The following is a 27488-nucleotide window of genomic DNA, read 5'->3' as shown; positions in this document are numbered from 1 at the left end:
AAAGCTGGAGCTATTTTTCCAAGTTGTGAATCTGATAGACTGAATATGTGATTTATCCATAATGGCGTATTATTCTTCTCTTTTAGTTTATCTTCTGAATTGTCATAGACTGAACATATGTTATTGTAGATGTTTCCTGACCATGATAGAATAAGCTTTTCAAGCAAGAAAAATTCCTGAAATAGTTCACGATCAGATGCACGTTCTTAGATGATTTATTTAAAACCAGATAGCTGCTACTCAATCCTGTGTCCTAATTGTGCCCTGCACTGTATTATGGATCCTCTTCTCTGTGCCAGGGGCTGGCCTGTAATGTTTTCGACTATGAACGCTGGCTGGGTGCTGGGTCTCACCCTGACTGTAAAGAAGCTGCAAAGGGAACACAGAGGAAGGTCATCTGTAGATAGCTGCTGACAATAGGAAACATCCTCCAAAGCTGTGGTGTACAAGATGTTCCCTCATGTGGATCCCATGAGGCCACTTGGGCCAGAACTGGACAAAGTACCTTCAGTGCTGGCTATAGTGGCTTTTTCTGTTTTATAAAACAAGAAATGTTTGGTTTTTTCATTTATAAAGCATTGGATGTAAAAATAAAAAGTCCATTTTCTACAACCAGCATAGAGGGAAAGGGTTTTTTTGTTTGTCTTTTGCCTAAGATAAGTGCCTGAAACAGGACTTGGAAACCACTGACAGCACAGATGGAAACCCTCTCAAAGTGACCAGAATTGTTTGTCTGGGCAGATGCTTCCCAGGATGGCTAAGCTGCAGTTGAGCACCATGAGGAGGGAAAAACCCAACCCAGCACTGCTGGTGGAATAACAAACCCTTCTGGAAATTGCTGTCCCAAATATGAGTGTCAAAATGGGTAACCATTACTGTGACCCTGACTTCAGTAACTGGGTGCAGGAAAAACAAGGCGAGGGAAAAAGGCCTGGAAGAAAAACAATTTAAATATCACTTTAGAACTGAGTCTAGCTTTTGTATTTTCTTACCACCAGCAGTGCTCTCACCTCATGCAGGTACTCTCACCTCATGCAGGTACTCTCAATATTTCTACTCATTGAGGCCAAGACCACTCGATAAAGTCAACACCATTGTTCGTAAGACAGAATAGTCTGTTAGAAAGTAAGGTGTTTTTTAATAATTCAGGGCTCTGATGTGCAGTCCCTGTTAAATCTCACTGTGGCACTGTCTGTCTGATTGTTGCTGCAGCAGAGTCTCATTTCACAGGGCAAGTTAACTTCAACCACTCATTTCTACTCCTGGAGAAGCAAAAATACCACTCCACCCTGCTGTGCATGTGATAACGTCGGAAGTTGATGTACCTGGAATCATGAGCACCACAGCCCCCTGTATCACTCTTTTCAGCACTCTCATATTCTCACCCACCTATATTTTGTTATAGAGCCACACCAAGGAAACTAGGTTAGAGCCCAGCCCTTGGGAATATTGCAGACAGAAAATGAACACATTAATATTAGCAAGTTTATCTTCTGTCTCTGTGAGTGCAGAGGTATATCTTCAGTGCTGGAGGTATAATTGCTGCCTCCCCATTTTTCTTTTCATTATGATGTGGGTTGTACATAGGAGGAATTTGTTGACAAGGTCTGGCTGAACCACCTTGAAAGGCAGGGCCTCTCACAACCACCAGTGACAGGGAGCAGTGCAAGTTTCTCCACAGTCTTCCATCAGCATGGCCAAAAGCACCAGTTCTGAGAATAATTGTGAGTTCAGTGCAAATATTTGTTACTTGAACTCTCCTAAGACCAGTAACCAGACCGGACTGTGGCTTTTGGCAAGGGATGTGCACGCCCAAGATTTTAACCAGTGAAAGCTACATCACTGTCAATGTGGTCCATTGACATTTGAATATGTCACAGGTTTCACACACATAGTAGTCCAAAGTCCACCCTATTTTCATGCATCTGCTTTTTTCTGGTATCAGTTTTCTGGTATTCTTTCTGGGCTGAAAGAATGTCTTTTACAGTTTTGGTTGTAAGAGCTTGAGACAGACTGACCAGTGCATCCTGATAGGAAACATCCTCTACATTGTTTCAAGATAACCTAAACCAACAACCATGTACCATTTTTTCATTTAAATGGAAATCATAAAATCATAGAACCTTTTGGGTTGGTCGGGACTTGAAATATCATCTGTTACAACCCCCCTGCCATGGACAGGGACACGTTCCACTAGATCATGTTGCTCAAAGCCCCACCCAGCCTGTCCTTGAATGATCCCAGGGACAGGGTAGCCACAACTTCTGGGCAACCTGTTCCAGTGTCTCACTATCCTCTGAGTAAAGAATTTCTTCCCAACATCTCATCTAAACCTACTCTCTCTCAGTTTGAAGCCATTCCCCCTTGTCCTGTCACTACATGCTCTTGCAACAAGTCCCTCCCCATCTTTCTTGTAGGCTTCCTTCGGGTACTGGAAGGCAGCAGTTAGGTGACCCCAAAGCCTTCTCTTCTCCAGGATGAATAATCCAAATTCTCTCAGTGTTTCTTCACAGGAGAAGTGCTTCATCCCTCTAATCACCTTCATAGCTCTTCTCTGGACTTGCTAATTAATAGTTAATGAAATACTCATGACCATTATGTTTTAGTACAGGAGTGATTAAGATTGATTAAAGTAATATTTAATTTTTTCATTTACTGATATTGCTACTGTTCTAATTATCTTTATCTTAATTTTCTATGTGGCTGCAGAAAGGCTTGGAGTTTTTTTGAAATAAAGGTGTTTTAAGAGTGTTAATAGGGCAAAGTTTCTGGCTTTTTACAAAAAAAGGTATTAATAATTCATAAGAATGAAGTCTGTGAAATTCTGTTGTTTATATATTAAATCTAACATATACCTTTGTAAGTAGCTAAGGTATAGAAGTTCCCATTCTATTATTATATAAGGGCTTTTTTTTAATAAGGTCTTTTTTGCTCATCTTTCTGTGGTTCCTTTGAAAAAATCTGTGCCACTTTGAATTGAATTATGATTAAATTAAACCTACCTGTAATCTGTTACACATTAATTATGAAATGCCATAAGTCAATCCAAAAAGAGCTCATTCAGATGACTGTGGGATTATAAACATACTGGGGTAGAAGTGTCTGAACCGTCTAGGCCAGGTCACTAATGAAATTAGGATATATTTTTGAAATTAGCAATTTTTAATTAAAAGTTGTAGAAGACATATGAAAATGGCTTGCTCTAATTTGTCTGACTATGATGAACTGACTTATTCAGAGTCCAAAGGAGTCTTCTGAGTTTATTTATTTTTGGCAAGTATCCAAGAAAATTATCTTGAAAATCTGATGGCTTGTTTTAATTCTGTTTTCTAAATGTTTTTTCCTGATGCCAGATTGAGTTGCCCAAAAGCAAGGTTATTTTTACAGCTTGCTAGATAGTGGGCAGCTCTGTCATCGGAAGACAAAACAAAGACTTTGACTAGAAGCTGTGGAGGCAGTCCATGCTCCAAACATATCACCACACTTTCAGGAAACAAGAGTTGTTGACAATAGATAATGACACCCTCTGTACTGAGAAATAGAAGTTTGTTTAAAAAAAAAATTAACAAAAAATTACACATGCAGTGCATTAGATGTACAGCCAAAACTAAAGGCACTACAAAACATCAGGCACTACAAAACATCAGGCACTACTGCCCAGCACAAGAGCAGTATGAACCTAAGGACTAAAACTGACTGGCATCTGCACCCCAGTGTGATGCGTGAGTATGAGCTGTCGGTCCCCTCTTGGGCATAGAGATGCAAGGGCTGTGTGTCAGTACTGTGTGTTCTGCATCAGTGCCATACGTCACATCAGTGCCATTTGCCAGGTCTTTGCATGACCTGGTCAGCCTTGGGGGCTGCACTCTATGACCAGTCATGACTATGTGACAAGCAACAAGCAAGACAGACGTCTCAGAAAATAATCCTTAGGAAACACTGCTTACCTGGAAGACCTCAGTAAAAACAGATGTAGAGGCTAAAGTGTGACAGAGAAGTTCTGCAGAGATGAAACTGAAAAGTGCAAGCATAAACAGGAGCATACAGAAGGAGAGAAGATTCCTTAGGCAGGATCCCTTAATCCACTCATAAATTTCCAGTAAAGGTAAGTATAGCTCAGGAAAGCTGGGGTGGTAGGAAAAGTCAGTGTTTAGGAACTGGGAGGTACTGCGTGAGGGGACACCTCACAGGCACCTAGAGTTCAATGTTAAGGCATGTCGTGTTAAAAGAGACAAGACTAACTTTGTGTCACTGAATGAAAGTGGAATTGCAAATGCTGTGTTAGTATGTTTTATAAATTCTGCTACAAGCAGCTGAAAATGAGCTTTTCTCAGTCTGGTCAAGAATGTGTTTCCAGTTAATTTTTTCATGCTTCGTTAGTGTCTGTCATTGCAAAACTGTAACATACATGGAGCTACTCTCTGTGGCTTTCCTGTTTTGAGCTCAGTTCTGAGAACCAGCCCAGCAGTGCTTTCAGCAGTGAATGACACCAGTGGACACCTCCTTTTCCTGGACCTTTCTTCTGCCCATCTCCAGCTGCAGAACCAGTTATCCTTCCACCATGTGTTTTCAGAGGTGCCAACAAAATGCAAAACTGTGGGACACTTTACAGCCCCACTGCAGGACTCCTGCCACTCTCCCTGGCACAAAGTGCCCCTCCTCACACAGAGCAGTGGAGAGGTGGGAGGGCTGGCACTCTCTCAAGACACTGGTATTTCAAAGCTAGCAAAGGCTTCCCTCCTATTAGATGGAGAGGGAATAAAGCCTCAGGGTGGGCAGAAATTGAGTCAAGGCTGCTGCTCTGCTAACGGTTGCTGGGGGAGGGGTTGCTGGCCCTGGGGGCTGAGATGGGTTCTGGTAAGTGGGTGCGTGGGTGGGCGGGTGGGTGCATGAAGGAGCCACAGGGGCTGGGCAGGGGCAGTCAGGCCTAACAGTAACACCCTTCCACATGCTACATCACCCATAAACAGAAAAAAGGTTATCTGAATGAAGTAATTGCAGGAGATCACACATAGGAAGCCCAGCATCTGAACTGTTATGAACCTGTTAGGTTATGGTTTACAGATTTTATCACTCACTCTTTCCTATCAGTGACAGAGACAGCCACTGTTCACATGAGTGAGGGAGTTAAAGTTTTGCCTTCGCCAAGTTACACACCAATTGGTGGCCACTAGGCTGCATGGTGTGGAAAGCTTCCTGCCATTTAGCCCCACAAAGTTAAAAGGGACTAATTTGTGTTTGCAACATCCTCTGAGACCTCCAGCTGTAAAGTGAGAACAACAGTACATTATTCTTTCCACTTTTTTTGTACCTTTCACTTTTTTCCCCTCAGTTTTTCCCAGTTCTCTCTGTATTCCAGTACTGAGCCAAGTCCCACTGACATCTCCTATGGTCTTCCTTCCCACGACCTTGAACTAGAACTGGGTCTAAGCCCCCACACACCACAGCAGCAGGTTATATTGCACTATGGCCAACGACCAAACCAGTTTTGTGGTGTCCAGTTGCTTCTTTTCTGCATAGCCTTTATGAGACAGGGCTTGTTCTGCCCTGCTCAGAACTGTGACATGCCTCCTGGTCAATAATCAAGGCCAGTAGGTTGTTATGCAGGAGTTATTTATTCATGCCTCTGCAGCATCCCAAATTTTACAGTATTTGGTACATATAAGTGCAATAAGCAAAGAAGCAGAGAAACCCTGCAGACAGACACTTCAAAATTGCTAGTTACAAAAGACCTAGTAAATATTTGGAAGGTAATGGAGTACAGCAAGCTAACCACAGATTTCTTCAGAAACGCACCAGATCCTTCTGTTACTAGAAGTCTGTTGAAATCCATAGCCAGAGTCCTGTTTGTTTCCACAGATGTTAGATAAGGACCGTGTTAAAGAACTATAATTTCACCCACTGCAATCAGTATTTACACTTTTTGAGGAACTGTTAACTGAAAGAGTGAGATTATGGACCAAGCTGTGAGATGATTTAGTTGATTTGATAAACAAAACAAAACAATACCAAAACAAACAAAAATAGCCAAACCACCACACCCCTTCCCCAAAAGAAACCCCAAACAAAACCAAAAAAAAAAAAAAAAAAATCTAGGGAAAGAAGTAGGACATTATTTTTATTTCTATATTTGTATCTTTATAATGAAGACTAATTGGAAAACGGTTTCTCTGTTTAATATTTTAACTCTTTGAAATTGAATTTTAGATAAATCCACAATAATGGTAAAATCAGGTATTTGGGGTTTAATAACACCACAGAGAAATATTTGAACATTTTAAGCTTTTGTTCTATTTTTTCTCATTCAGCAGACATCTCATTCACTATCAGTCTGAAACCCAATTTTTGTGTAAGTACATATTAACAGATGTTGCCTTATCCCAGGTGCAATGAATACTTTCCCATCCCACTAAGAAGTAGAGTGGAATCCAACACAAATTATGATTCCCAAGTGGCAGTTTCCTACTAAAGATTAGTAAAGGTGTTATCTGTACAGATGTGGATATTTTGAACTGTTCTCATAAGGCTGTGTTGGTGACAGCAAAGCTGTAAAGCTGGGAGGTGCATTTCAAAGGTGGCACACTAAAGCAGCAGCATCCAGCTCTAATGCACAGCACAATATTTATTAAAATGCTCTTGCCTCTGGAAATTGTTTTTTTTATCCAAACAATATATTTTTCAGTCAGCCATGTATAAACTCCAGGTATGACTCTTTTTCCACAATTTTTTCCAAAAGTAACAATCCCATGGTACTGATCATCACAGAATAATGGCCCACCTCAATCTCCCTGGAAGACAAAACAGAAGGAGCTGTCAGTGTGCGTCCATTTCTCTCCAGAGGAGCATGCAGTGCCACCTGCAGTGCACAAGCATGTTTGGAAATGTTACCTCTAACCTTTTCCAGCCTATGAAATGGAGCAGTTGGCTTACATCAATTCATGGGAATTGGGTGAGGTATAAAGAGAGGTTGCTTTTCAAACCTGAGGGATTCTTTGACGGAAATGTTATAGACCAGCAGGGTGCTATTATAATTCTATTTCAAAATATATTTTTTATTGTTAGTGTAAATGGATTCTCACTTCTTTATCAAATGTCTCTTCTGGATTCAGCACAGAACATTATCAAAAGCAAGATCCAAACAGTCCCAACAGCACTTTTGGGTAAAAAGTTAATTCTGTTGTGGCACACTTCGCATCTATTCAGATGTTGATTTCTGAAAAGGATCAGATAATTCAGACCCTGTAAACTCTTGTTTTTCTCCCATAACTACAGGTGGTGTCTAGGGAAAGCACCATAACTAAAGAGATGTACGTGAATTCAACAGGTAAGTCCAGGCTCAAATTCTCATGCTCTCAATCCTGATATGTACATCGACCTAAACGGAACAAAGTTTTAACACTTCTTTTTCACAATAATGAAGTCTCTTACAGGCGTCATTAAAATCACTTTATTCATTATCAGCCTCATAAGATGTGTAGCACTGCTTTGTTCCCAGTGAAAAGAGAGCCATTGTTAAATATATGTGTCCCCCCCTTTGTAACTTTGCTTCTTACCTGGCAAGCATCGCTTGGAAGAAGTATATTTTTCCCTATAGCACACAACATGTTGATGGTAATTTTGGGCTTATTGGCTTTTTTTTTTTTTTTTTTTGTCACAGCTTTTTCTATCAACAATTTTAAGATTTACCTCCTGGAGATATTTTGGTGGCTTTCCTGATGATGTGTTTCCCCAGCCAGTCACCTTGCAGAGTGTGCCAGGTTCAACACCTTCAAAAGAGTCAGGCAGAAGCAAACACTGCACATATTGATTCAGCTTTGCAGTATCATTCAGCTAAAAAGGAAAAAAAAAAGCTTTCATACGCAGAAAGCGAGGGGAATATAATCCAGTTTCATTTGCCATTTAGTCTCATTCTACTAATACTTTCCTTATAAATCACTTTTCACTATTTAGGAACTGATCCTAAAGTTAATTTCCCCTTTGAAAATACAAAGGACTTTCCATAGGAGAAGTACAGCAATATACCATCTATGGCAGCAGTAGTGAGTTCAAGCCCAGCTTCCCATCGGATACGGTAGGAAATGTAAAACCTACATGGGAGTTAGGCTGTTGGATCTGTGTCCTGTTTAGTAACCTAACTCACTACTGAACTTCAGTGTTGAAATCATATTCTGGTGCTTGACTGACAGAAAAGTCTCAAAGAGCAGATCAATGTCCCCAAGAATAAAGATGAAAACAAAAGCTCTAAGCAATTAGTCATGACAGCAGCAACGTAACCGAGGAAAAATCAGGTCCCAGTCTATCCAGACTGCCAATTTTTTCTCTGAGAGATCCTTAAGGGCCTAAATGATTGTAGTGGTTTGGTCCAAAATACTCATTACTGTTTATCTGCTGTGAGATATGAATTAGGAGAAATGCAAAGCAGGCACCAAACTTGAAAGAATATAAAGAAGTTTATTAACAGACCTAAAAGAAGAAAAAAAAATTATACCACCTTCAGAACTCTCCTCCTCCCCCCACCTTCCTCCCTTCTCCCACTGACAATGTTCAAAGACAACCCTTAAGATGTTCAGTCTGTTTACCACTTCCATAATAACCTTGTTCAGTCCATTTAGAAAGAGAAGTCTCTTCTTGCTCGTGCTATGAAAACAGTATCACAACGAGACAGCCGCCCACTTCCAAATATTGTTCAGTCCATTTAGGAAGAGGAGTCTCTCTGCGTGCGTGTGAGTCCTTTCCCCCGACTTGCAGCTTTTCCCGCAACTGCTTTCGAGGGTCCACTCTTGAAGTTTTTTGGGGTACAATTTTAAGGTTGAGCCGTTCAGAAACAAAAACAGAGGCCCTTCTCCTTCCCTGGGAGCAAAGGGTCTTCATCATCTTCATCGTTAGGACTATCTCTGGGAGCATCTCTAGGAACTGAGGTTTTCTCCTTTCCCATTTGGAGCAAAAGTCCTCATCCGGTTCATCTCTAGGGACTGAGGTTTTCTCCTTTCCCATTTGGAGCCAAAGTCCTCATCTGGTTCATCTCTCCCTGTCCAAACTTCTCATGAAATTACAGCTGCATCAGCATCTGCCTATCTCAGCGCAGGTGCTTTTGCTCACGAGTTGAACACTCCACCCCCCATATCTTCATGAAATTACAACAGGATACTCTGATATATCATAGCTTCACAACAGAATTTCAGCTTTAAGCATCTCCTCTCTCTCTTCCCTCAGGTTTTCAGCTCTTCACAGCAATAAAAGGGTTAATCTCACCGCAGCCTTGCAGCTGGAATGGGGCTTATCGCAGTGGAGAGGGGGGAGAGCCGAGCCGCTCCGGCTGCCCACGGCAAGGCAGTGGGGGGGGTTCCACGGCTGGAACAGGTCCATCGGCTCCAGGATGGCCGTGGCCCGGCCCGGCCTGGCCCGAGCAGGGCCTGGCCGGGCCCACTGGCCCCCACTCGGGCCCTGCAGCCACCTGTCCCAGCGCCGGAAACGAGAGAGAGCTTGGAGGGGAGTTTGCCTATTCTTAAATGTGGATCACAGAGGTGATCACAACTTTAAGTGGCTTAGAGAATTGTCCATATTCAAACTGGCCAGCTGATAGGTTCTATCAGTTCCCAGAGGAAACTGTAAGCACCCCTTAGCAAGGACGTCCCTTCCGGGACTATGCTTGCTAATCTATGACAATGATTCAAACTCTCTCTGTTTTGTTGGCCTTTGCCTAACAGATTCATCCTTCAGCAGAGGCTGGTTTAAGCCTGTAAATGAAAACGCAGCCAAAGCCTGACATATATCCTCAGTGTGCTTGATAAGGGCTCACAGCTACTGAACAGATATTTTCAGTCTTACAATCACTGCACCATGATTCATTTCACAGGTTGCTGTATGGTTCTCATCTAAGCAATTCCGGCTTTATACCTTTAAAAAAATGCACTCCAGCAAATCACAAATTTATAAAAATAAAAAATCTTTTCAGTAATTATTGCCGGTGCAGCTGGAAAGTTCCAAAGATGGAAAGTTTATCCCAAGCCATTTAATACTCCATTACTGCAGAAGTGTATAGATGGGAGGTGAGCTCTGATACTAGTACTATCCCTGCTTCTGTGTCAAACTCAAAGGATTGTATGGTATCCATACCATTCTGGAACAGAGCTGGGATTTTCAGCTCTAGAAATACTACTTCCTAGTGATCCATTTTGGTTTTGTGTTCACAAATACCTTGGTGCACAGAAGAAGCCAGTGAAATGAGACTGGTCTACTTTACAATGAAGCAGATGTATAATGCTCACTAATATCTGGGAGAAGGAGTTTCTCAGAGGTGGGCTGTGATCAGGTACTTGGGCCACAGGTGCCTCTAAGTGCTCCAGCTAGCACAGAAAGGGACATGGTTACCTTCCTCCCTGTGTCATTGCCGTGTCAAACTGGTGATGCACTCTAAATACTAGAAACCAGGTTCCAGTCATAGAACCATAGAATCATAGAATCATAGAATGTTGAGGTTGGAAGGGACCTTAAAGATCATCTAGTCCCAACCTCCCTGCCATGGGCAGGGGCACCTCCCTGTAAATGCAAATTCTTACAGCTCTGCCTCCCTTTGGTATCAGGTGATAATGTTGGCAAGGATATCTTTCCATGCTTCATTCTGCAGTGTCCTGAGCCTTATCCACTTTGTGACCACTCTGTGCTCTTAGAGCTCAGTCTGTATGTCCTGTATTATCCACACTTTTGCTTTACATCGTTATCCCAAAAATTAACAGTAAGTTTCATCTCCATGTTTACTTAGTCCAGCACAAGGTATAACTCTGGGATAGAGATATGAGCCGGACTTTATTGCATACATCCCTCCAGCATTGCCTTTGAAAAATTACTGAAGAATGTGCTTTGTGTTTTGGAGGGATTGCTGCAGTGAATGGGTTAAAAAGGGAGTTTTAGGGCACAGAATGGGCTTGAAATATAATCCCTGCTCACAGAGCCACTGATCCCTTAACTTCATCTAGAGTAATACAACCAAAAGTAGATTTCTGTGATACTGTTAAGCTATCTAAACAATGTACTCTTCAATATAAAAGAGTGGCCAAAATTACCATCAGCAAAATTCCTTTCATAAAAATACAGCAGTATTTTTAATAATACACAATAATACACAATACCTTGAGGAGCATTATATCATTTTTTCTGGAAGACCAGTCAAACTGATGATGATGAAAGATTTCCATAATCTCAAATATCTGCTGTTCTTTTTCAGCAATGGATGCCTGATGAGCTCCAAGAACAACTCTGTCTTCCGATTCATCTATTCTGTAATTTATAGAAAGTATAGGAAGAGAAAGTCACTACAGGAATTGAGCAACATCTCTCAGGATAATCAAAAGACATACAACATGATACCATTTCATTTTACAACAACATGATTAAGACATAGAGCAGGAAATAATTCATTTCAGTGTTTTGACATAAGCTTCTTCTTTCCTCTATTAAGTAAGGTTTCTTTACTGTGAATATAGTTTAGTGAAATAATTGTGTGATAACTGACCTCCAGAGATTTTCAGAGTTTTGAATTAATTTCATGGAAGAGTCTCCCATCTTTTTAAGGAGAGTTGTGTGCACAAGGACTGCTGCTACTGATGCCTTTCATTAGTCTCTGAAAGGTCTCCTTTCGGATTATGACCTAATCCTGCAAAGGATTGGAACATGCCTGGCATGCATGTAGGTTGTCTTGATGACATCAGTAGCATGTAAGAATGCACATCAATACTCAACACTTACCCTGAGCATTATGCGTACAGGTACGTGCTCTGCTAAAATAAATATCTTTCGTATTAATAAGTGTTTTGTCCTTAATTTACTAAACGCAGGATACAGCATATAAAGGAAGAATGATGTGTTCTGCCCAACCCAAGACACCCCAGCAGTGAATATTAAAAAAAAGGGAGAATGCTAAAATTCAAAGAGTTATATGTTCACTTCCTGCTAATAAACGTTAATAGCTAAGCAAACAATAAATTCCCCTCTGTTCCAATCTCTCTAAGTATCATCAGAAATGTATTTATTAACATTTTTTTGTCTTCATTTTGCCCTGCTAAACTTAATGTAGCCCAGTAATTTGACATTGCAGAATATATGCTGCCAGTTTCCTGCACTTCATCTTCAGAACATAATCTCACCATACATAGGAAAATTTATTCAACCCAGAACAAAGACTTTATCTATACAAACTCAAAAAAACCCTCTTTTTCTTCATTCAAGATGCATGTTTCACTGAAAGACACTATTCATTTCTTTGTATGTGAAAGTTTGCTTGTGAAAATAGCTGCAAAGGCAGTGCTGTAGTCCAAAAATTTCTCTTTTTATTTGCAAAGCATGCTTCCTCAGAGAGAATTATATAAGACCCTAAAACCTCCACCTCGGTGCCTCTAACAGGTGGTTCACAGGCACAATCTCTCACACAGAGATTCACGTTGCTGAATTCATGTCATTTTGCCTAAGAAAAAATTATCTCAGATGTGATTAACACGTAAGATCCATTAGTTAGGAAGTTTTACATGCACTGCAATTGCACCTGCTGAGAGTAGACCAGGCACAGAACAGGAGTTGGTGGGTTCTGTGTGAGCATTGTTTTACAGCTTAGGAGAAGGAAACCTGCCTGATTCAACTTGCCCCAGTGGCAAAGACTTAAAGTCAACCCGAACCAATGCGCTGTTAGAAACCCAAATCAATGACCAGAGCACATTCTCCACAGGATCAGAGACAGACAGTGCCCTTTTCACTGAACAGCTAACAAATCTGAATTTTTGTAACTGTACTGGATATCTCTGACCTATTTACTGAAGAATGAGAGACTCCAGATCCCATTAAAAAGTCCCTTAATCCCAAAAAGGAAGACTTGGTTTTGTTTTGTAAATTTCCAAAACATAGCATGCAGGGAATGAATATTTTTCCCCTTACAACCAAACCTGATTCAGCTGAAAAGTAATGGAAGTTGAATTCACTTAGAAGGAACCGTGTCCTCTATTTCAGACTAACTCAGGAAAGAAGGCTGGCCAACCTGCCCACACTGTGTTTAAGGAGGTCAGGTTTGCACAGGTTTATTGTAACTGGTTTCCTTTCAGATAGTCAAAACAAGGAGGAAAAATTGGAGAACTAATACACAATTCAGAGAACATTTTTACAAAAACAGGACGTTTTACTTCCCAACAAGAACAGTAGATGTCCCCCTTACCTTGAGTCAGCTGCTCAGCAGCAGAGCTGATCTCGGAGTATCCCAGATGGGGAAGAGGTGCTTGTGCTCACATTTAACTTGTCAAATGGACAAGTTTTCTTGTCACAGTCATGAGCAACATTCTGGATTTGTAAGGCCAGGTCACTTAAAATGAGAGGAATAGTGTCCCCATCTAATTCAACTTCATCTCTCAGGGTATTTTGAAGCTTAGACCCAGGCACACAGGTAAGATTTGTTTAAAGTACCTTGGGACACATTCCCTTCTCTAAGACGTTCCTGTTTCAGATACATAAAGAGTTAATTTGGTCTTTCAACAGCACAGTATGCTGTAACATTGGCAGGATCTGACGAACGAAGATAACTGTATTCAATGCAGACCAGTAGCTTATAGCAACTTAAAACAGTATGACAAGTTGTTGGATCATTTTAGTGAGAGAACTGCAGCTTTTAATAATTTATAAAAAAATCAATACCCACCTTTCTTCACTTACAGGCTTGCATACCATGCCCCATTTCAATTAAGAATTAAAATTGCCCCATTTTAAGATACTTGCTGCTGAAATTATTTCACTAAACAAAACCCATTGTTTTTCCACAAGAGTTCCTCCACAAGAAGCATCTAAATACTTGTTCTGGATAACAGCCATATAGGGCCAGGAATGAGGATGCTCTTTGTGTCCTCTGATAATGTCCGTGCAGCCACCTGAAATGCAACAGAAGTGCAACCATACTACACGTTATCCAGAGGAGTTGGAAATTTGGATATTTTTGCTCTTAGGTGAGTACTTGCATCTTGCCAGTAGGGTAACAGCAATTAGAAGGAGCAGGAGAGCAGGACAGCTTCCAGGTGTCATAGCTGCTGCTATTTGCTGACAGGAGTGCTGTAAATTACCATGCACTCTTTTGAATTTAAATGCCCCCTACAGGAAATGGGGTTTGAAAGTTTTTATTAATAGCTCTCTCTCTTGAAACTTCCCTTTTCATCATTAACATTGTGTTATTTTACTGCAGATTGATTTCTTTATATTTGTTCTTTCAGTTTCTTTAAAGCCTGCCTGTTTCTTGAATCTCCTAATGAAAGCTGAATAAAATCTAATCGCTGAATAATCCCTCATGTCTCAGGGAATTCAACTCATTTTTGGCTTCAAATGAAAAAAAAAAAATACATGAGAAGAGTTAAACTGGCCATCTTTAAGCTGGTGAAAGAAGAGGGAGAACGAATGCAAGGGCCAGCTGAAAAGGCTTCAGAGAACACCAGTGTGAAGGAAAAACCAGGGCATATAGAGTAAAAAAGTCACTCTTAAACTGTGGACCAAGATAGAGTAAACTCAGGGCACATAGAGTACAAAAGTCACTCCTGTGGACCAACATACATCAGCAGCCAGCAATTGCTCCACAGAATTCCACTGCCCAGGTAACATCTTCAGTGGAAAGACTGAAAAATACTCATATGTAAATTAACAAGAACCACTGAGAACTGTCAAACATCTGTTATTTGATAAGCTAAGGAATGTCATATAAAAGACAAACCAAGCCAAACCACACACATGTAAGACAAATCAATTTGTATTTTCTTAGAAATAATTTTGGGGGTGCAGCTTTCAGAAAGTGCCAAATGCAAACAAAACGTCTAATCTGTGGTCACAAAAAAAAAAAGGTAAATTTGTGAGAAAGACATTTCTGTATTGTAGATCTCTGTGTCTGCATACATGTTTTGCATACCTTGCTGGTAAACCACTACAAAAAACCCAGCCTGCCCTTGTGTGTAGAAGTTACAAAACCTGCCACCATATTCAGCATCTTTAGAAAGAATACGAAACATAACTTGCCCAATAAAATTAGCTCTCATTTTTTTTCAAGAGTTACAGAATGGCAACTCTTTGTCTCAACCTCACTGTTGAATGAGATTGTAACATTGAAATAATATATTTCTATGGCATGGAATCTTATGCAGCAAAATGTAATACAATGTTTCAGAAGATTCTTTCAAAGCTCTTTTAAAAGAAAACATATAACTATTAGAATTCATCAGCTTTTAAAAGAGCCAGCTGTAGCTCCCCCAAAGTCATTCTCCATTCTCCATCTAATCCCAGAATTACTCATCCACTGGAAATTACCTACAGGTAATCTCTGCAAAGAAAGTCATAAAGGCATAATTACGTTTGTCCTTTATGACTTTGCCCCGCCAATAAATAGCTTGATTGAAAAGCAGCATAAGAGACAAAATAGAAAACAGATTCATGTTCTGGCCAGACAGGAGAAGGCTTGCATTTCCAGAACATAATATGTAATATTGGATTATTTCTGTCAAGTACAATCAACATCATAGAAGGAATGCCGATTTGCTGCAAGACTTTGAAGACTCCCTGAGTTTACCGCATCTACTTGTATCTCTGTGCTACTATATTTTCCTGTGATATCACATAGCAAATAAGTGAAAGAGGAACACTGAGCAAACAGCTGAGGCAAAAAAGACAGCCAGGTAAGTATTATGAGGCACTGGTACCAGAGAAGAAAATAAAATAGGTAAGCCCAAGCATGTATTCTGCTCTCTCCCCAACAAGTTCCCGGGAAGTCTGTCTCCCAGCCACTAAGAGACATGTCCAGATACACTGGGGTGGAATTGGGGATGGGCAACCCAAGAAGAAGACAGGGAAAGCGTGGCAGTTCTGTCTTACTGTGCTCCTGGCAGCTGCCAGCTCCGCACCACTGTCCTGCCCTCCATTTCCAGCCCAAGTAAACAGCCCTACAGCTGAGATGAGACTGTCTGAACTCAGGCACCAGAAAACATGAAAGGTTTAGAGGCATGCCTGAACTGGTGTCCTAAAATCACATCCAATGCTCACCCTAAGCCCCACAGAAAGCAGCATGAAGGAAAAAGAAACACAGTCACTGCAGAAGGAAAATTATCAAAATGACTGGGTATAAGGGATAGAAGACCTCAGCACAGTACTGGACAGAGCTGAAAGTGATCCACTGGCCCATGGGCCTAAAGCCCATAGGAAACTTCCCCAAAGGCAGAGGCTGGAAATAGACCTGGGTATACTCCTTGTTCTTTTTACTCAGGCAGTAGCTTCTGCCAAGAGAGTGGCTCTGCTTTGTGGGCACTGTAGGGAGAAAGGATGGAGTGTTTTGCTTACAATATGTCACTCCTCTTGAAGACCAATTGAGTATGCAACAGAGGAGATAAAAGAAGTTTTGCTTTGGGGTTTCCCTCTACATGCAAAAGACCAATAGAATCTCGACTTCACCATAAATTAACTTATTGCCGTAACCAAAGGAGTCCAGTCAACTAATTGCACACTCTAAAATTTTATGTCAAAATTTGACCCTCAACTATGTAAGTTACAAGCTGAAAAGAACTCTCTGACAAAAAGTATTTGGGTACAAAATTCGATGCTGGTTATGTGCATATCAATCTGATCTTTAACACCCGTGCCATCAGGGATTTTGCAAATAGTCAGAGAGGTTGTTCAGGAGCTTGCACAGAAGTGATCAATTGATACTGAACAATAGTTTAGACTGCATATTTCTAGTTATCAATGTCAATGGCTCTCTCAGAATTGGAGGGGATTTTTAACAGGCAGGGATATGCTAGTATCTATGGAGTTTCAGAAAAAACATCTTTAGAAGTAAGTATGATTTAGCAGTAAATAGAAGCACAACTAGAAATTGAAAAAAGTATAAACAGGCTATAGAAAATTTGGTTTTAGATAGAAGGCATAGATTTACCTAAATCTATTTCCTGGAAAACATCTAGGAACACTTGCTAATGTTTTATTCCATGTCTTCCAAATAGATTTTCCTTGAAAATAGATGACACAAACATCGGATGGTACATACCAAACCTCTTTTCCTGGCCATTGCAACTCACATAGGACCATCCAAGGAAGAGCTTCACAGTCTCTGAAAATAGAGACACCTGCCTTCTTCAGAGAAATCACCAACAGTTATCCTCTGTCCCAGAAGAGGGGGCAATAGCAAATTTGAGCAAGGTCTGCCCAAGGTCTTCTACAGGTTAAACTCACGTGGAGCTGGGCCAACTGAGCTCAAAGATGTGACACAGCTAGAATCCAGAAGCTTTCTACAGGCTCACCATAATAGGGCTCCTCTCTCCTTGACTGTAGTGGGGCTCAAGACTTCAAGAAACCTTCCAGTCTGTGTGACAGTGACATTTCACTAGTTAGGTTATAGAATAATTGATACTCTGAATTATTTAATATTGATGCAAGTTATTTCTACTATTTGGGTATATATATGCAAGTGAGGAACTGTGCCTTTACAAGGCTCTAAATAAGATTTATTCATAGAATCATAGAATCTCTTGAGTTGGAAGAAATCCAAAACTATCATTGAAGTCCAGCTCCTGGCTCTGCACAGGACACCCCAAGAATCGCACCATGTACCTGAGAGCATGGTCTGAACATGTCTTGAACTCTGCCAGCCTTGGTGCTGTGACCACTGTCCTGGAGAGCCTGTTCCAGTACCCAACCACCCAGGTTTCAGGACTCAATTCTGTTGCCTAAAACTCAGCATTTAGTCACATTTGAGATGCTGTGGGTTTTACAGACAGGGGCACAAGGCAGGCAAACCTGACACAGCATCTTCAGAAGAGTGATGACCTTTTGCACCAGACCTAAAGCACCTCAAGACACTTTAAATATCATTATAGCCTTAGCTATAGGCCATGAAACCACACCACACTCAGTGCTGTATGAATGCTCAGCCTGTGCAAACTTCATGAGGTAGGATCAGATCCTGAAATGAGTAAACATCAGACTCCTTGGCTCGGAGGGTCTCCTGAGCAGAACAGATATTTCATTGATGGGGAATGGACTGGAATTCATGTCTGACCTGGAAGCCACCTGAGGTGTCTGGAATGAAACTATACAGCTTCACATGGACAACTGAATCAGCCTAAATTTATGTGAAAAGAGTCCCACTGCATTTCAGCCCAATATTCATACATCAGTTCTCTGCATGTGCTACAGAGAGAACACGAAGTGGGGCAGAGCCTGTCTTCAGACCACAGTAGATGATGCAATTTCTCACTAACACTTCTGCTGTAAGGTACATCGGTGGGGAGTGTTTCTTTGTCATGGTTACAGATGTCAAAAAAAACCACATCCTCTTCATTTCTATGTATATATAGATAGATAGATAGATAGATAGATAGATAGATAGACAGATAGAGATACATCGAACAATGAATAAGGAGGAACATCAGACAGAAATCATGGGTGCTTTCCTCCCTTGGAACACCTTTGCTGCTGTTATTCTCCTGGTAATTCATGGAGGTAAGTACCTAATTTAATACTTTTGAAGGTAAGTGCTGCTGTATAGAGTTCCAGTTAAGCCAACATGTATTAATGTAAAGGAAGTAGTCACAATTATTATTTGAATTCTTATAATTAGCTCTTCTCCACTGTCTGCATATGTTTGATCTTTCATGCAAACAAAATAATCTCTGAATGGGTAGTGTTAATCAAAGATGCACAGAGGCTGAGCTGTTAGGAGGATTCTGAGTAGAGAACATAACAATTATCTGTTTTTTCTCTCCAGAGGCATACACGTACATTAACTGCTTGATTTTCTCTTTTTCTGAAAAACAGATTCATGTAATGTGACTTACGCTATATAGCCCAGTTTATAGGTACAATATTTATGATGTGGCAGATCTGAGGTTGTTACTCACTATGAAAGCTAAGAAATTAACCATATCAGCAATCTTCAAGAAAAGAAATCTGTGCAAAAGCAACAAAACTTTGGCGGGGTTTTTGCCCAAGCTAGCCCCAATGACCTCATTTCAGTATTATCGAAATATGATGAAGTAGTACTGCTGAGTAGTTTTAAAATTCTACCCCGAAGACCATCATTGTGACATACGTACGTACTTGCATGTCTGTATACTTTCTATTTACATTAGCTGCATTTTCTAAGAGTCTTGGAGAGTCTTATAGTATTTGTTAGCCCAGCTGTGTGTCTTGTGGCTTATTTTTTTAGGTTTGTGTGCAGATATCATTGGAGGAAGTGAAGTAGTACCACACTCAAGACCATTTATGGCCCAAATCAAGGGACCAAGAGGAGATATTATTTGTGGAGGAGCTTTAATCAAGGAAAATTGGGTGTTAACAGCTGCCCATTGTAATGTGTAAGTTCTTACTGTGATTCAGAGATTGTCCTTAGTGAGTATCTGGTGTCTCTGTTCAAGCAGGAGAGTTAGTATTTCTGGTCATTTTATCCATTTATCACAACCACGATCATGTTCTGATTACTGTGCTTTATAGTTTCTATCAGCAAATGTGTTACAGTGTAAAAAAATGTTATGACAAGGTATACTGATCTTCACAGTTTCTGAAGAGGTATTTGAAAACTTTTAGCTGCATGCAATATGGAATAGCAACACTGAAGCAGTGAGTTAGGGGGAAAGTTTTATCCCTGTTTTCTCAGTCAACCAGTACGCTAGATGAATGTGCAGTCTAAACTGCTGCTCTGAGAATGAAAATAAATTCTTGTAATTTTATTCTGTAAAAGATAGGGAGTTTACCACAGAAAGAGACAGCATGTGGTGAACACAAGATCAAAAATCCTCCAAAGAGATGGCAGAAGACACTTAGAGATCTCTGCCTTACTTGATGTGTTGGCTTGCCAGCCAGTCTTTCTTCTCCCACCCAAATCAAGATGCAAATAGGTATTTGGCTCTACTGAGTCCTTCAGCAAGGCAAGAAGTGAGTTTTGAATTACACATCCCACCCCTATTTGCTTTTGTGGGGAGGACTGAAGCTGCTGCTGAGCCAGACCTCACGCAGGCTCTGTCAACAGCCTGACCAAGACCAGTGAACCACTGGACTCTGCAAACATTAGAGAAATGTATCCATCACTCCTGTCCTTGTCCAGACAGGGAGATATATGGGACCTACTACAAAGAGAACACTAGGCCCAAAAGCTGTGTATTAGCATAAAGTAAAGAGTGTTTCCAAATGAGATTGCATTTAAGAGAAAATACAATGAATTATTAACTTAATGATGGCTCAGTCAACAGAGAGCTCTCAACAGAGGAAGGAAAGGAGCAAGCATTTTCCCAGGGTTGGGTTTTCCACGTGAATGAGGGCCAACATACACATCTGCTCCAAGAATATTTTCCCATTCAGCTGTAAGATGCACTGTTTGCCCAAAAAGAGCTGTACCTCTGGTCAGATAGTAACATCTGCTTGGCCTGTTTGGCCAAGGAGTGCTAGACTTCTGGTGTCTGTCAGAGAGCTGCAGCAGACACAACTCTGCCACCACTTCAGGATCTTATAAGTACAGGAAGTTGCAGAAAAACTTAAGAGAAGAGGAATGAGCCATGTCTCTCACAGATTCAGAAAATGGTGTTGAAATCTGTTAGAGCAAAGCAATAGTATATTTTGACACAGTAAAGATATCTCTGACCTAACAGTGTTATGACCTATTTTCCTAAATTTTCAGCACAAATTATAGAAGGCACAGTTGGTGAGACAAGTACCCACAGCAAATCTGATGCGTCCACCACTCATTCAGTTCCCAAAAGGAAACAACAGGGATAGATCCAGAGTCAGGTACTTGAAACCTGCCTGTGCTCCTGGGGAAATGAAAAGAGGATAGCATGAATTTTGATTCACGGAATCACTTTTTTCTTTTAGCTCTTGTATGAACAGGGTCATCTTTTAGATATTTCTAAATTGCTGTTGTTTTTCAGGCACAAGAAAAGAGACTGTAGCACCTGGACATTATAGCACCACATTTAACAGCAAAAAATTTAGAGTTACATCAAAGTGAATCCCAATAACCATGTCGTCCTCTCCTCAGGGAAAAAAGCAAAGTTATTCTTGGAGCTCATTCGTTGAAAAAAAGGGAAAAAGAACAGCAGACTTTTCAGATTGCAAAATACTTTCGTTATCAGTGCTACGACCCCACTACCAAGGAAAATGACATCATGCTGCTGCAGGTACAGACTTATATATTGTTTGTGGAATATACATCTCCTACAATGCACTGTTTTCTTCCTTCTTTTGAGGGAGATGAGCCAAGGGAGTTTCTGGTGACTTTTTTTCTAGTCCACTAATCCAGCAGCCAGAGGAATTGGGGATGCACTGGAAACTAAGGCAATCAACAATTTTTGCCAAGTAGTAGACAAATTCTGGAGCTTGATCAAGATATTTCAGTTTCTGGCTTTTCGCTAAAAGAATAGATTTACACAGATACATTATTTGGTTAAAAACTCTAGTGTTCTGTCTGAAAAAGAGTTCTAATTTAAAATGTCTGACTTCTCTGATCCTCAATTTTGCCAGTATCAGTAATTACTGTTATTTTGTCCTCTCAACGGTCTGAGAGCCAGAGAAGTAAAATATGATGTTTTTTAAAGCTAATAGATCAGCAAAAGGTAAGTGGGCTTTCATGAGACAAAGAATACTCATTTTCCTCATTCTTGCATTGATGGCATAAATACTGTCACAAAGAATGGAGGAATCTCAAAAAGGGATTGCAGTAATTACCATAATGGGAAAGATCCAATGGTTAACATGCAAGGGCTTCTATTAGACTCTGCCCCATAATACCTATTTTCCATATCTTCTACAGCTTCGGGGAAGAGCAAAACTTAATAAAGCTGTAAAACTGATCCCCCTGCCTACCTCAGATGATGATCCCAAGCCAGGAACAATTTGCACAGTAGCAGGATGGGGGACAACTACTAATTCTCCACACAAGTTGCCTACTGCCCTGATGGAAGTCAATATCACTGTCATCAGCAGGCAAATCTGCAATGATAAAAATCATTATAATGGAAAACCTGTCATAACAGAGAACATGATTTGTGCAGGGGCTAAGAACGGAAAGAAGGACTCATGTAATGTAAGTATATTTACTAAATAAATTGCATACATTTTATAATAAAAATAAAATATAATGTACTAGTATTACACATTAACCTTTTCTGTCTCTCTTCAAATCAATGAATAATTTTATCAAATATCCATGAATTTACCAAGGCTTTTTCTTCTAAGCCTTAAAATCAAAACTTTAGATGGGTAAATTCACCTTCAGAGCCTTTGGATATTGCAGCTGTATCCAGGCACGGAAGATAGCTATCCTCATTTTCAATAAAATGAGTTTAATACCAAAAAGCTCACACAACAGCTTATGGGCCCATTCTCAAGCAGCTGACCACAGTGGAACTACTTCTTTGTTGTCAGAGGACTTTGAAAGGGGTTTTGCTGATAAAAAGTATTTGATTGAGTCCCAAGTCAAGTACACAACTGTGTAAGAACTATCACATTTTAAAAGATTTAAATGTTGCCTATAAAGAGTTACAAAAAAGGTATCAGTTTCTGGAGACTTATATTTTCCATGAGGAAAGTTTTCAGCCATTTTTCCTCATTTTCAAGGAGACTAACTCTTCCTTAGTGCTGAGCTAGATTCATTCCCCATAAGCACACTTGAAAGATTAGACTGAAGTCTATGAAGTCTTTTTTTTATTTGGTTGGTTGGTTTTGGTTTGGTTTTGCTGTTGGAAATCTTAATTTCCAAGGAGGGAAAAAAGATTCCTGATAACACTGGCTACTTTTTTATTTTCTCCATGTAACTAGTGAAAATTTTATTTAAAGGAAACATTTTTTAGCTTTTGTTAATATGAATGACAGTATTTTCCCTTTTTCTAGGGGGATTCTGGTGGTCCTTTAAGATGTAATAATGTGATGAGAGGCATCACTTCATTTGGGAAGCTGAAGAAGTGTGGCAAGCCTGATGGCCCTGGTGTCTACACTCGACTCACAAAGCGATACCTTGAGTGGATAAGGAAAACCATAGGGGGGGCCTAACAGGTTGAGTTTGGGCCAAGTGATTTGTGTAAATGAAATAGGCTTAAAAAAACACCCTCATTAGTCTGGTAAAAGAGGTATTCTTACACTGAATTTTGGCAGCTTGATGTAGTTCTGCTACCACAGCATTTATAGCTTATACGGTCAGCCATGGAGTCATTGAGGGTATTTGGGACTGGGGATTTCAACATCCCCCTAGTGCATGTTCACACTGAGCTCTACATGGATTAGCATTTCAGATCAAGAATCTCATCCTTGTTTGTGTATACTGCATGCTGATTATATACTGCACTCTTCTGTACCTGGACTTCTGCAAAAACCCTGAACGTTAGTGATGTGCGAGGTACAAGTCCAGACACCTGAAAAACTTCATTCCTCTGCAGGAAAAACTGGTGGTGTTACAGGTGTAATGGACTGCTAAGCTTCACAAAATTAAGTTGTAGCAACTGCATTTGACTATGGGACATAAGTATTAATTTTCTAACTGTCTTCTATTTGAAACCTCTAGATTTTATCCCTTTATGTACTTTGCATTTAATAAAGAAATGGCAATAAAAATCTACAGCTTTCAGCTTTCAATTTGTGTGGAAAGCTCTCTTGCAGTACAGGAAGTCTGTGTACTATCTGTATGATCTGTCCACTATATGTACAATGTTCTGTACATGTAATATGTTTGCAAAATATACCAAAATAAGCAGCATTATGTTTAAAAAAATCATCTAAAAACCCGTGCTTCAGAGAAATGACAGGAACTGTCAGAGTTCAATATGATAAAGCACTGCTGATAATATAAAGCACTCTTAATTTTATGATGCCAGTACTGCTGTTTCAGACATGCGGTGATATTTTTAAGTGCTTCAACAAGCACTTGTCAAGCAGCAAATAGACCTATTGTGAAAAATGTTTCTGCCTGCCTCTAAATTAACAGACTTGGGCATTTTCAATGCCATGAGCACCTCAAAAAGGGCTTGGATTTATTTTGTGCTGCTTCAAGAGGTTTTTACTCGGAGATAGGCATTAGCTAAGAGAAAGCAGAGAACATTCAAGGGTGGAGAAATTTTTCATTGATTTTAATTAAAAAATTTTTGCTCCATCCATCATGAGCAATTAAGCACCACTGGGAAACACAATGAAAAAGCACAAACTAAACCTCTTTTACACAACTGCCTTTACCAGATCTTGTTGAGACAGTAGTTCTCTCACAGAGAAGTAAGGAAGGGTGAGGATGAAGAAGGCCTAAACTATAGGGAAGTTTACTGAAAGTTTTGATGATGAAAAACATCTTTTTTTTCCATTTGTTACAAAACATTGCACAGTCAGAACTTTCCACATTCCTATTCTTATTCCTAAATGTTTTTTCTTACTCTTGGGTTGAACACACAAAAAAATATATGCAAAGGGAGACACAAACACAAAAGTAAAGCAGGAGCAGAGAGAAAGATTCTCAGCAAATAAGATTGCATAAGTAAAACTGAGAGGAAAATTTGCCCCACTGACTGCTACCAACACCCAAAGCAGTGACTTGACTCTGTCTTTAAACACATAGGAAATAAGTAAATTCAGGCTTTTTTTATTCTTGTGAACTACCAAACCATTGCTTAGGCAAAAACTAATTCTAAAAACCTTCAGGAAACAAAAATATCTTTATCAATCTGTAGCCCACCTGGGGCTATTACATTAATCTTACTTCATTTCTTTGCTCTTATTTTTGCTGCCTTTCTTTCATCTTGCTGTTACATAATTTCATCATTCTGTTTCCTCTTTAGCCTGATTTTTCTTCTTCCCCACAAGTCACAAACAGCACCCTTATCAGTGGAAAATTCCTCTCAAATCCTGTCATTCAGTATTTCTCTATTTTCCGTACAGTTGTTCTGAACCAAGTGTTGGAGAACCTTAGAGACCAGGAAGGAGACATTCTGACCAAGGGTAAGTTTACAATGCATGAAGAAATGTGCAACAGAAAAATATGCAGCCTTCTTCTTCTACCTTGAAATTTAGGACCTACCCCAAAATACCTTAAAAATGTATTTTTTAAATGGATGTTTTTAGTGAATTGTGCAAAATAAGCCTTTGCAATTGGACTTACATGGTAAAAACAATCTTCCAGCCTCTGTCACTACTGCCAATAGTGTAAACCTCTAGAAAAAGAGGAAGCAAGAGCAAAAGAGAACTGAATTTTCCCCTAGATGGGGAGTTTCTCTGCTCGAGAGGCATGATACGAACCCATTTAAAACAGAGTTTCACCACTATGGAATGGAACCCACACGAGCTAAGAAAAATGCTATGATAATTTGATGTCATTGTTTTATTCTCACTGCGGCTCTGTGAGATAGTTGGAGGGAAGTAACAGGTATAAACTACATTATACAATGTAACATATATGTAGTTAGTATCAAGTCAGATCACATAGGGCCAGAACAGGACAGTGTCTGCTAGACTAGTGCTTTTAAGTGTGGGAACAAATGGATTTCTCAGTCATTACATTCCAAACAATTGCTTTGTCATATTGATACACCTGAGAAAAAAGACACATACACTGTATGAGCAACGATGTTTTTTCCTCATACAAAAATTGGTTTTGACCTGAAGTTTTGGATTCTATATGTTGTACAGTGCCCTGTAGATGCTGAGAAAGCTAGCAGAGAAAAATTCTCCACTTTTTACTGTCTCATGTGAAAGTCTCCGTTCTCACGCAAGCTATCTGTCTGATGGTTTGCTAGTTGGTAAACATTTGCAGGTGCAGGGCTGTTGTGAGAACGTAGTGGAATTGTTTTTGGTTCACTGGGAATAATATTTTGAAATGGGTGGTTATACCTCTTAGCCTATCACCTTGGTAGGTGGTTGACCGATGGGCCAATCATGTAATTTCTCCTTTGTGATCCATGCTATAAAAAGATGGGGTTTTGGCATTAAAAAGTCGGCTTCAACCATCTTCTCTGACCTGAGTGCACGTCGTTCTTCTCCGTCCCTGCGCGCAACACCAACAGCGTCCCACCTTGGGCAGGACTGTAGGGATGAAGATCTGAGCTTAGTCAACTTAAATTTTCTTAAACCTCTGTGCCACCCCTGGAGACTTAGCCTTCGGTGCATACAGACCACAGATGCAGAACAAGTTGACCTCTCAGAAATGGGTTCTGATTTCTGTCTCAGCCTGGGCCTGAGCAATATACGAGGCATGTAACTGGCAGTGAGCTAAAAGAATGCCATATTGTACAGAGAGAAAGTCAAAATTTCAAATTTTGACCTAGACTTCATACGTTAAGACCTCTGCACTGGCGGAATGAGGCAGCTATGCAAGAGCAGTGTTCAACTTTCAGCAGCTTCACGCTCCGCACATTCAGAAAAGAAGCACTGCAGTATATGTTTAATTTTGCTCCAGATTAGTTACAGTCTGGAATGCACACTTAGATGTCTTCTCAGGCATGGTCACATAATAGATCTACAGATTACACAAACAAGGTTCTCTCATAGCTGTGGGCTGTTGAAACCAGTGACTTCTCCCACTTTTAGCTATTATGCTAAAATACATCTGGGGCAATACTGCTTTGCTAGTCAACAATGAGCAACAAATAACTAAGATATGAGGAGTTCTTAGACTAAGAAGCATGTACTTTCTTATTTTGACTCTTCAGCATCCAACAAAATATGTATGGTTTCAGTATTGATCAGGTCCTTCTATGCTACAGCCTCCCATCCTGTGTCATACACCTCCTCCTATACTGGGCAAACGAATATCATTCAGGTGCTGCCAAAGGAAAGAGAGAATTTCTGGGTGAATAAAAAAATAAAACGTGTAAAAAGACTAATCCTACTCATTTTTTAACATTCAAAATGGGGAAAAATATTTTTAATATTCCTAAAATCTTTTATATTATTTAAAATACTATTTTGATTGTTTAAAAAAGATTCTAACTGATAAAATCTCCAGAAACAAACTTGTTCATATTAGAAGACAGGCACAGTATAAGTCATTTCCCATATTTAGACACCAGCTTCTTGGTAGCAATTTCTCAACTGAAAACCAATATTACCATTTCCTAATTTGCTTTTAAGACCACATGAGATGACATCAGAACCCAGTAGTTTAGTAGCAGGTTTACTGCAATCTCTTACTAGGTAAAACAGATAAGTGGTCTCAACCTTCCAGAGTTAAAGTTAGCAAACACGTGATTTATGAACAGCACAAGATGAGGCTTTAAAAATCATGAGAACTAAAGACATGTAGGTTTCACATTCATTTACAGAGATAACTTGTGCCCCTGTCTATCTCTTCTCATGCATTTGACCACAGTGTAATTTTCCATAGATTGGCACTGCTCTACTCCCCTAATAACCTATTCTTCCCCAGTACAGGAAGCATTTTAAATAAGTTTTCAGTTGTGAAAAGAAAATAAAAGAATCCAAATAGTACAAGTTTCTGAGCTAAGACGGCTTTTAATATAAAAATGCAAGAG

At 40.0% G+C, this 27488-nt stretch overlaps 2 protein-coding genes across 5 annotated transcripts; one reads left to right on the top strand and one right to left on the bottom strand.

Annotated features, from left to right (window-relative positions):
• Positions 1-121: 121 nt before the first annotated feature.
• LOC125320159 (mast cell protease 2-like) lies at positions 122-26032 on the bottom strand. 4 transcript variants are annotated; one of them, XM_048292198.1, is made up of 5 exons: positions 11513-13804; positions 11130-11277; positions 7687-7830; positions 6779-6788; positions 122-369 (listed from the first exon to the last, which is right to left on the bottom strand). In XM_048292198.1, the coding sequence occupies exons 1-4, from the start codon at positions 11560-11562 to the stop codon at positions 6780-6782; spliced, it is 351 nt and encodes a 116-aa protein (XP_048148155.1). In that variant the 5' UTR covers positions 11563-13804; the 3' UTR covers positions 122-369; position 6779. The 4 variants fall into 4 exon arrangements, 2 of the variants coding, with proteins under 2 accessions (XP_048148155.1, XP_048148154.1); XR_007201025.1 differs by lacking the exons at positions 122-369; positions 11513-13804 and adding exons at positions 21850-21975; positions 25849-26032 and having other exon boundaries at positions 5597-6788; XR_007201024.1 differs by lacking the exon at positions 122-369 and having other exon boundaries at positions 5597-6788; positions 13199-13804.
• GZMA (granzyme A) lies at positions 18368-23613 on the top strand. Its single transcript, XM_048292193.1, has 5 exons — positions 18368-18495; positions 19202-19349; positions 21026-21164; positions 21797-22069; positions 22876-23613. The coding sequence occupies exons 1-5, from the start codon at positions 18405-18407 to the stop codon at positions 23032-23034; spliced, it is 810 nt and encodes a 269-aa protein (XP_048148150.1). The 5' UTR covers positions 18368-18404; the 3' UTR covers positions 23035-23613.
• Positions 26033-27488: the final 1456 nt, after the last annotated feature.

The sequence above is a fragment of the Corvus hawaiiensis genome, chromosome Z (assembly GCF_020740725.1).
Source record: "Corvus hawaiiensis isolate bCorHaw1 chromosome Z, bCorHaw1.pri.cur, whole genome shotgun sequence".
Taxonomy (NCBI): Eukaryota; Metazoa; Chordata; class Aves; order Passeriformes; family Corvidae; genus Corvus; species Corvus hawaiiensis.
The sequence above is the reverse complement of the archived record's forward strand: the minus strand, read 5'-3'. Positions and strand labels throughout refer to the sequence as shown.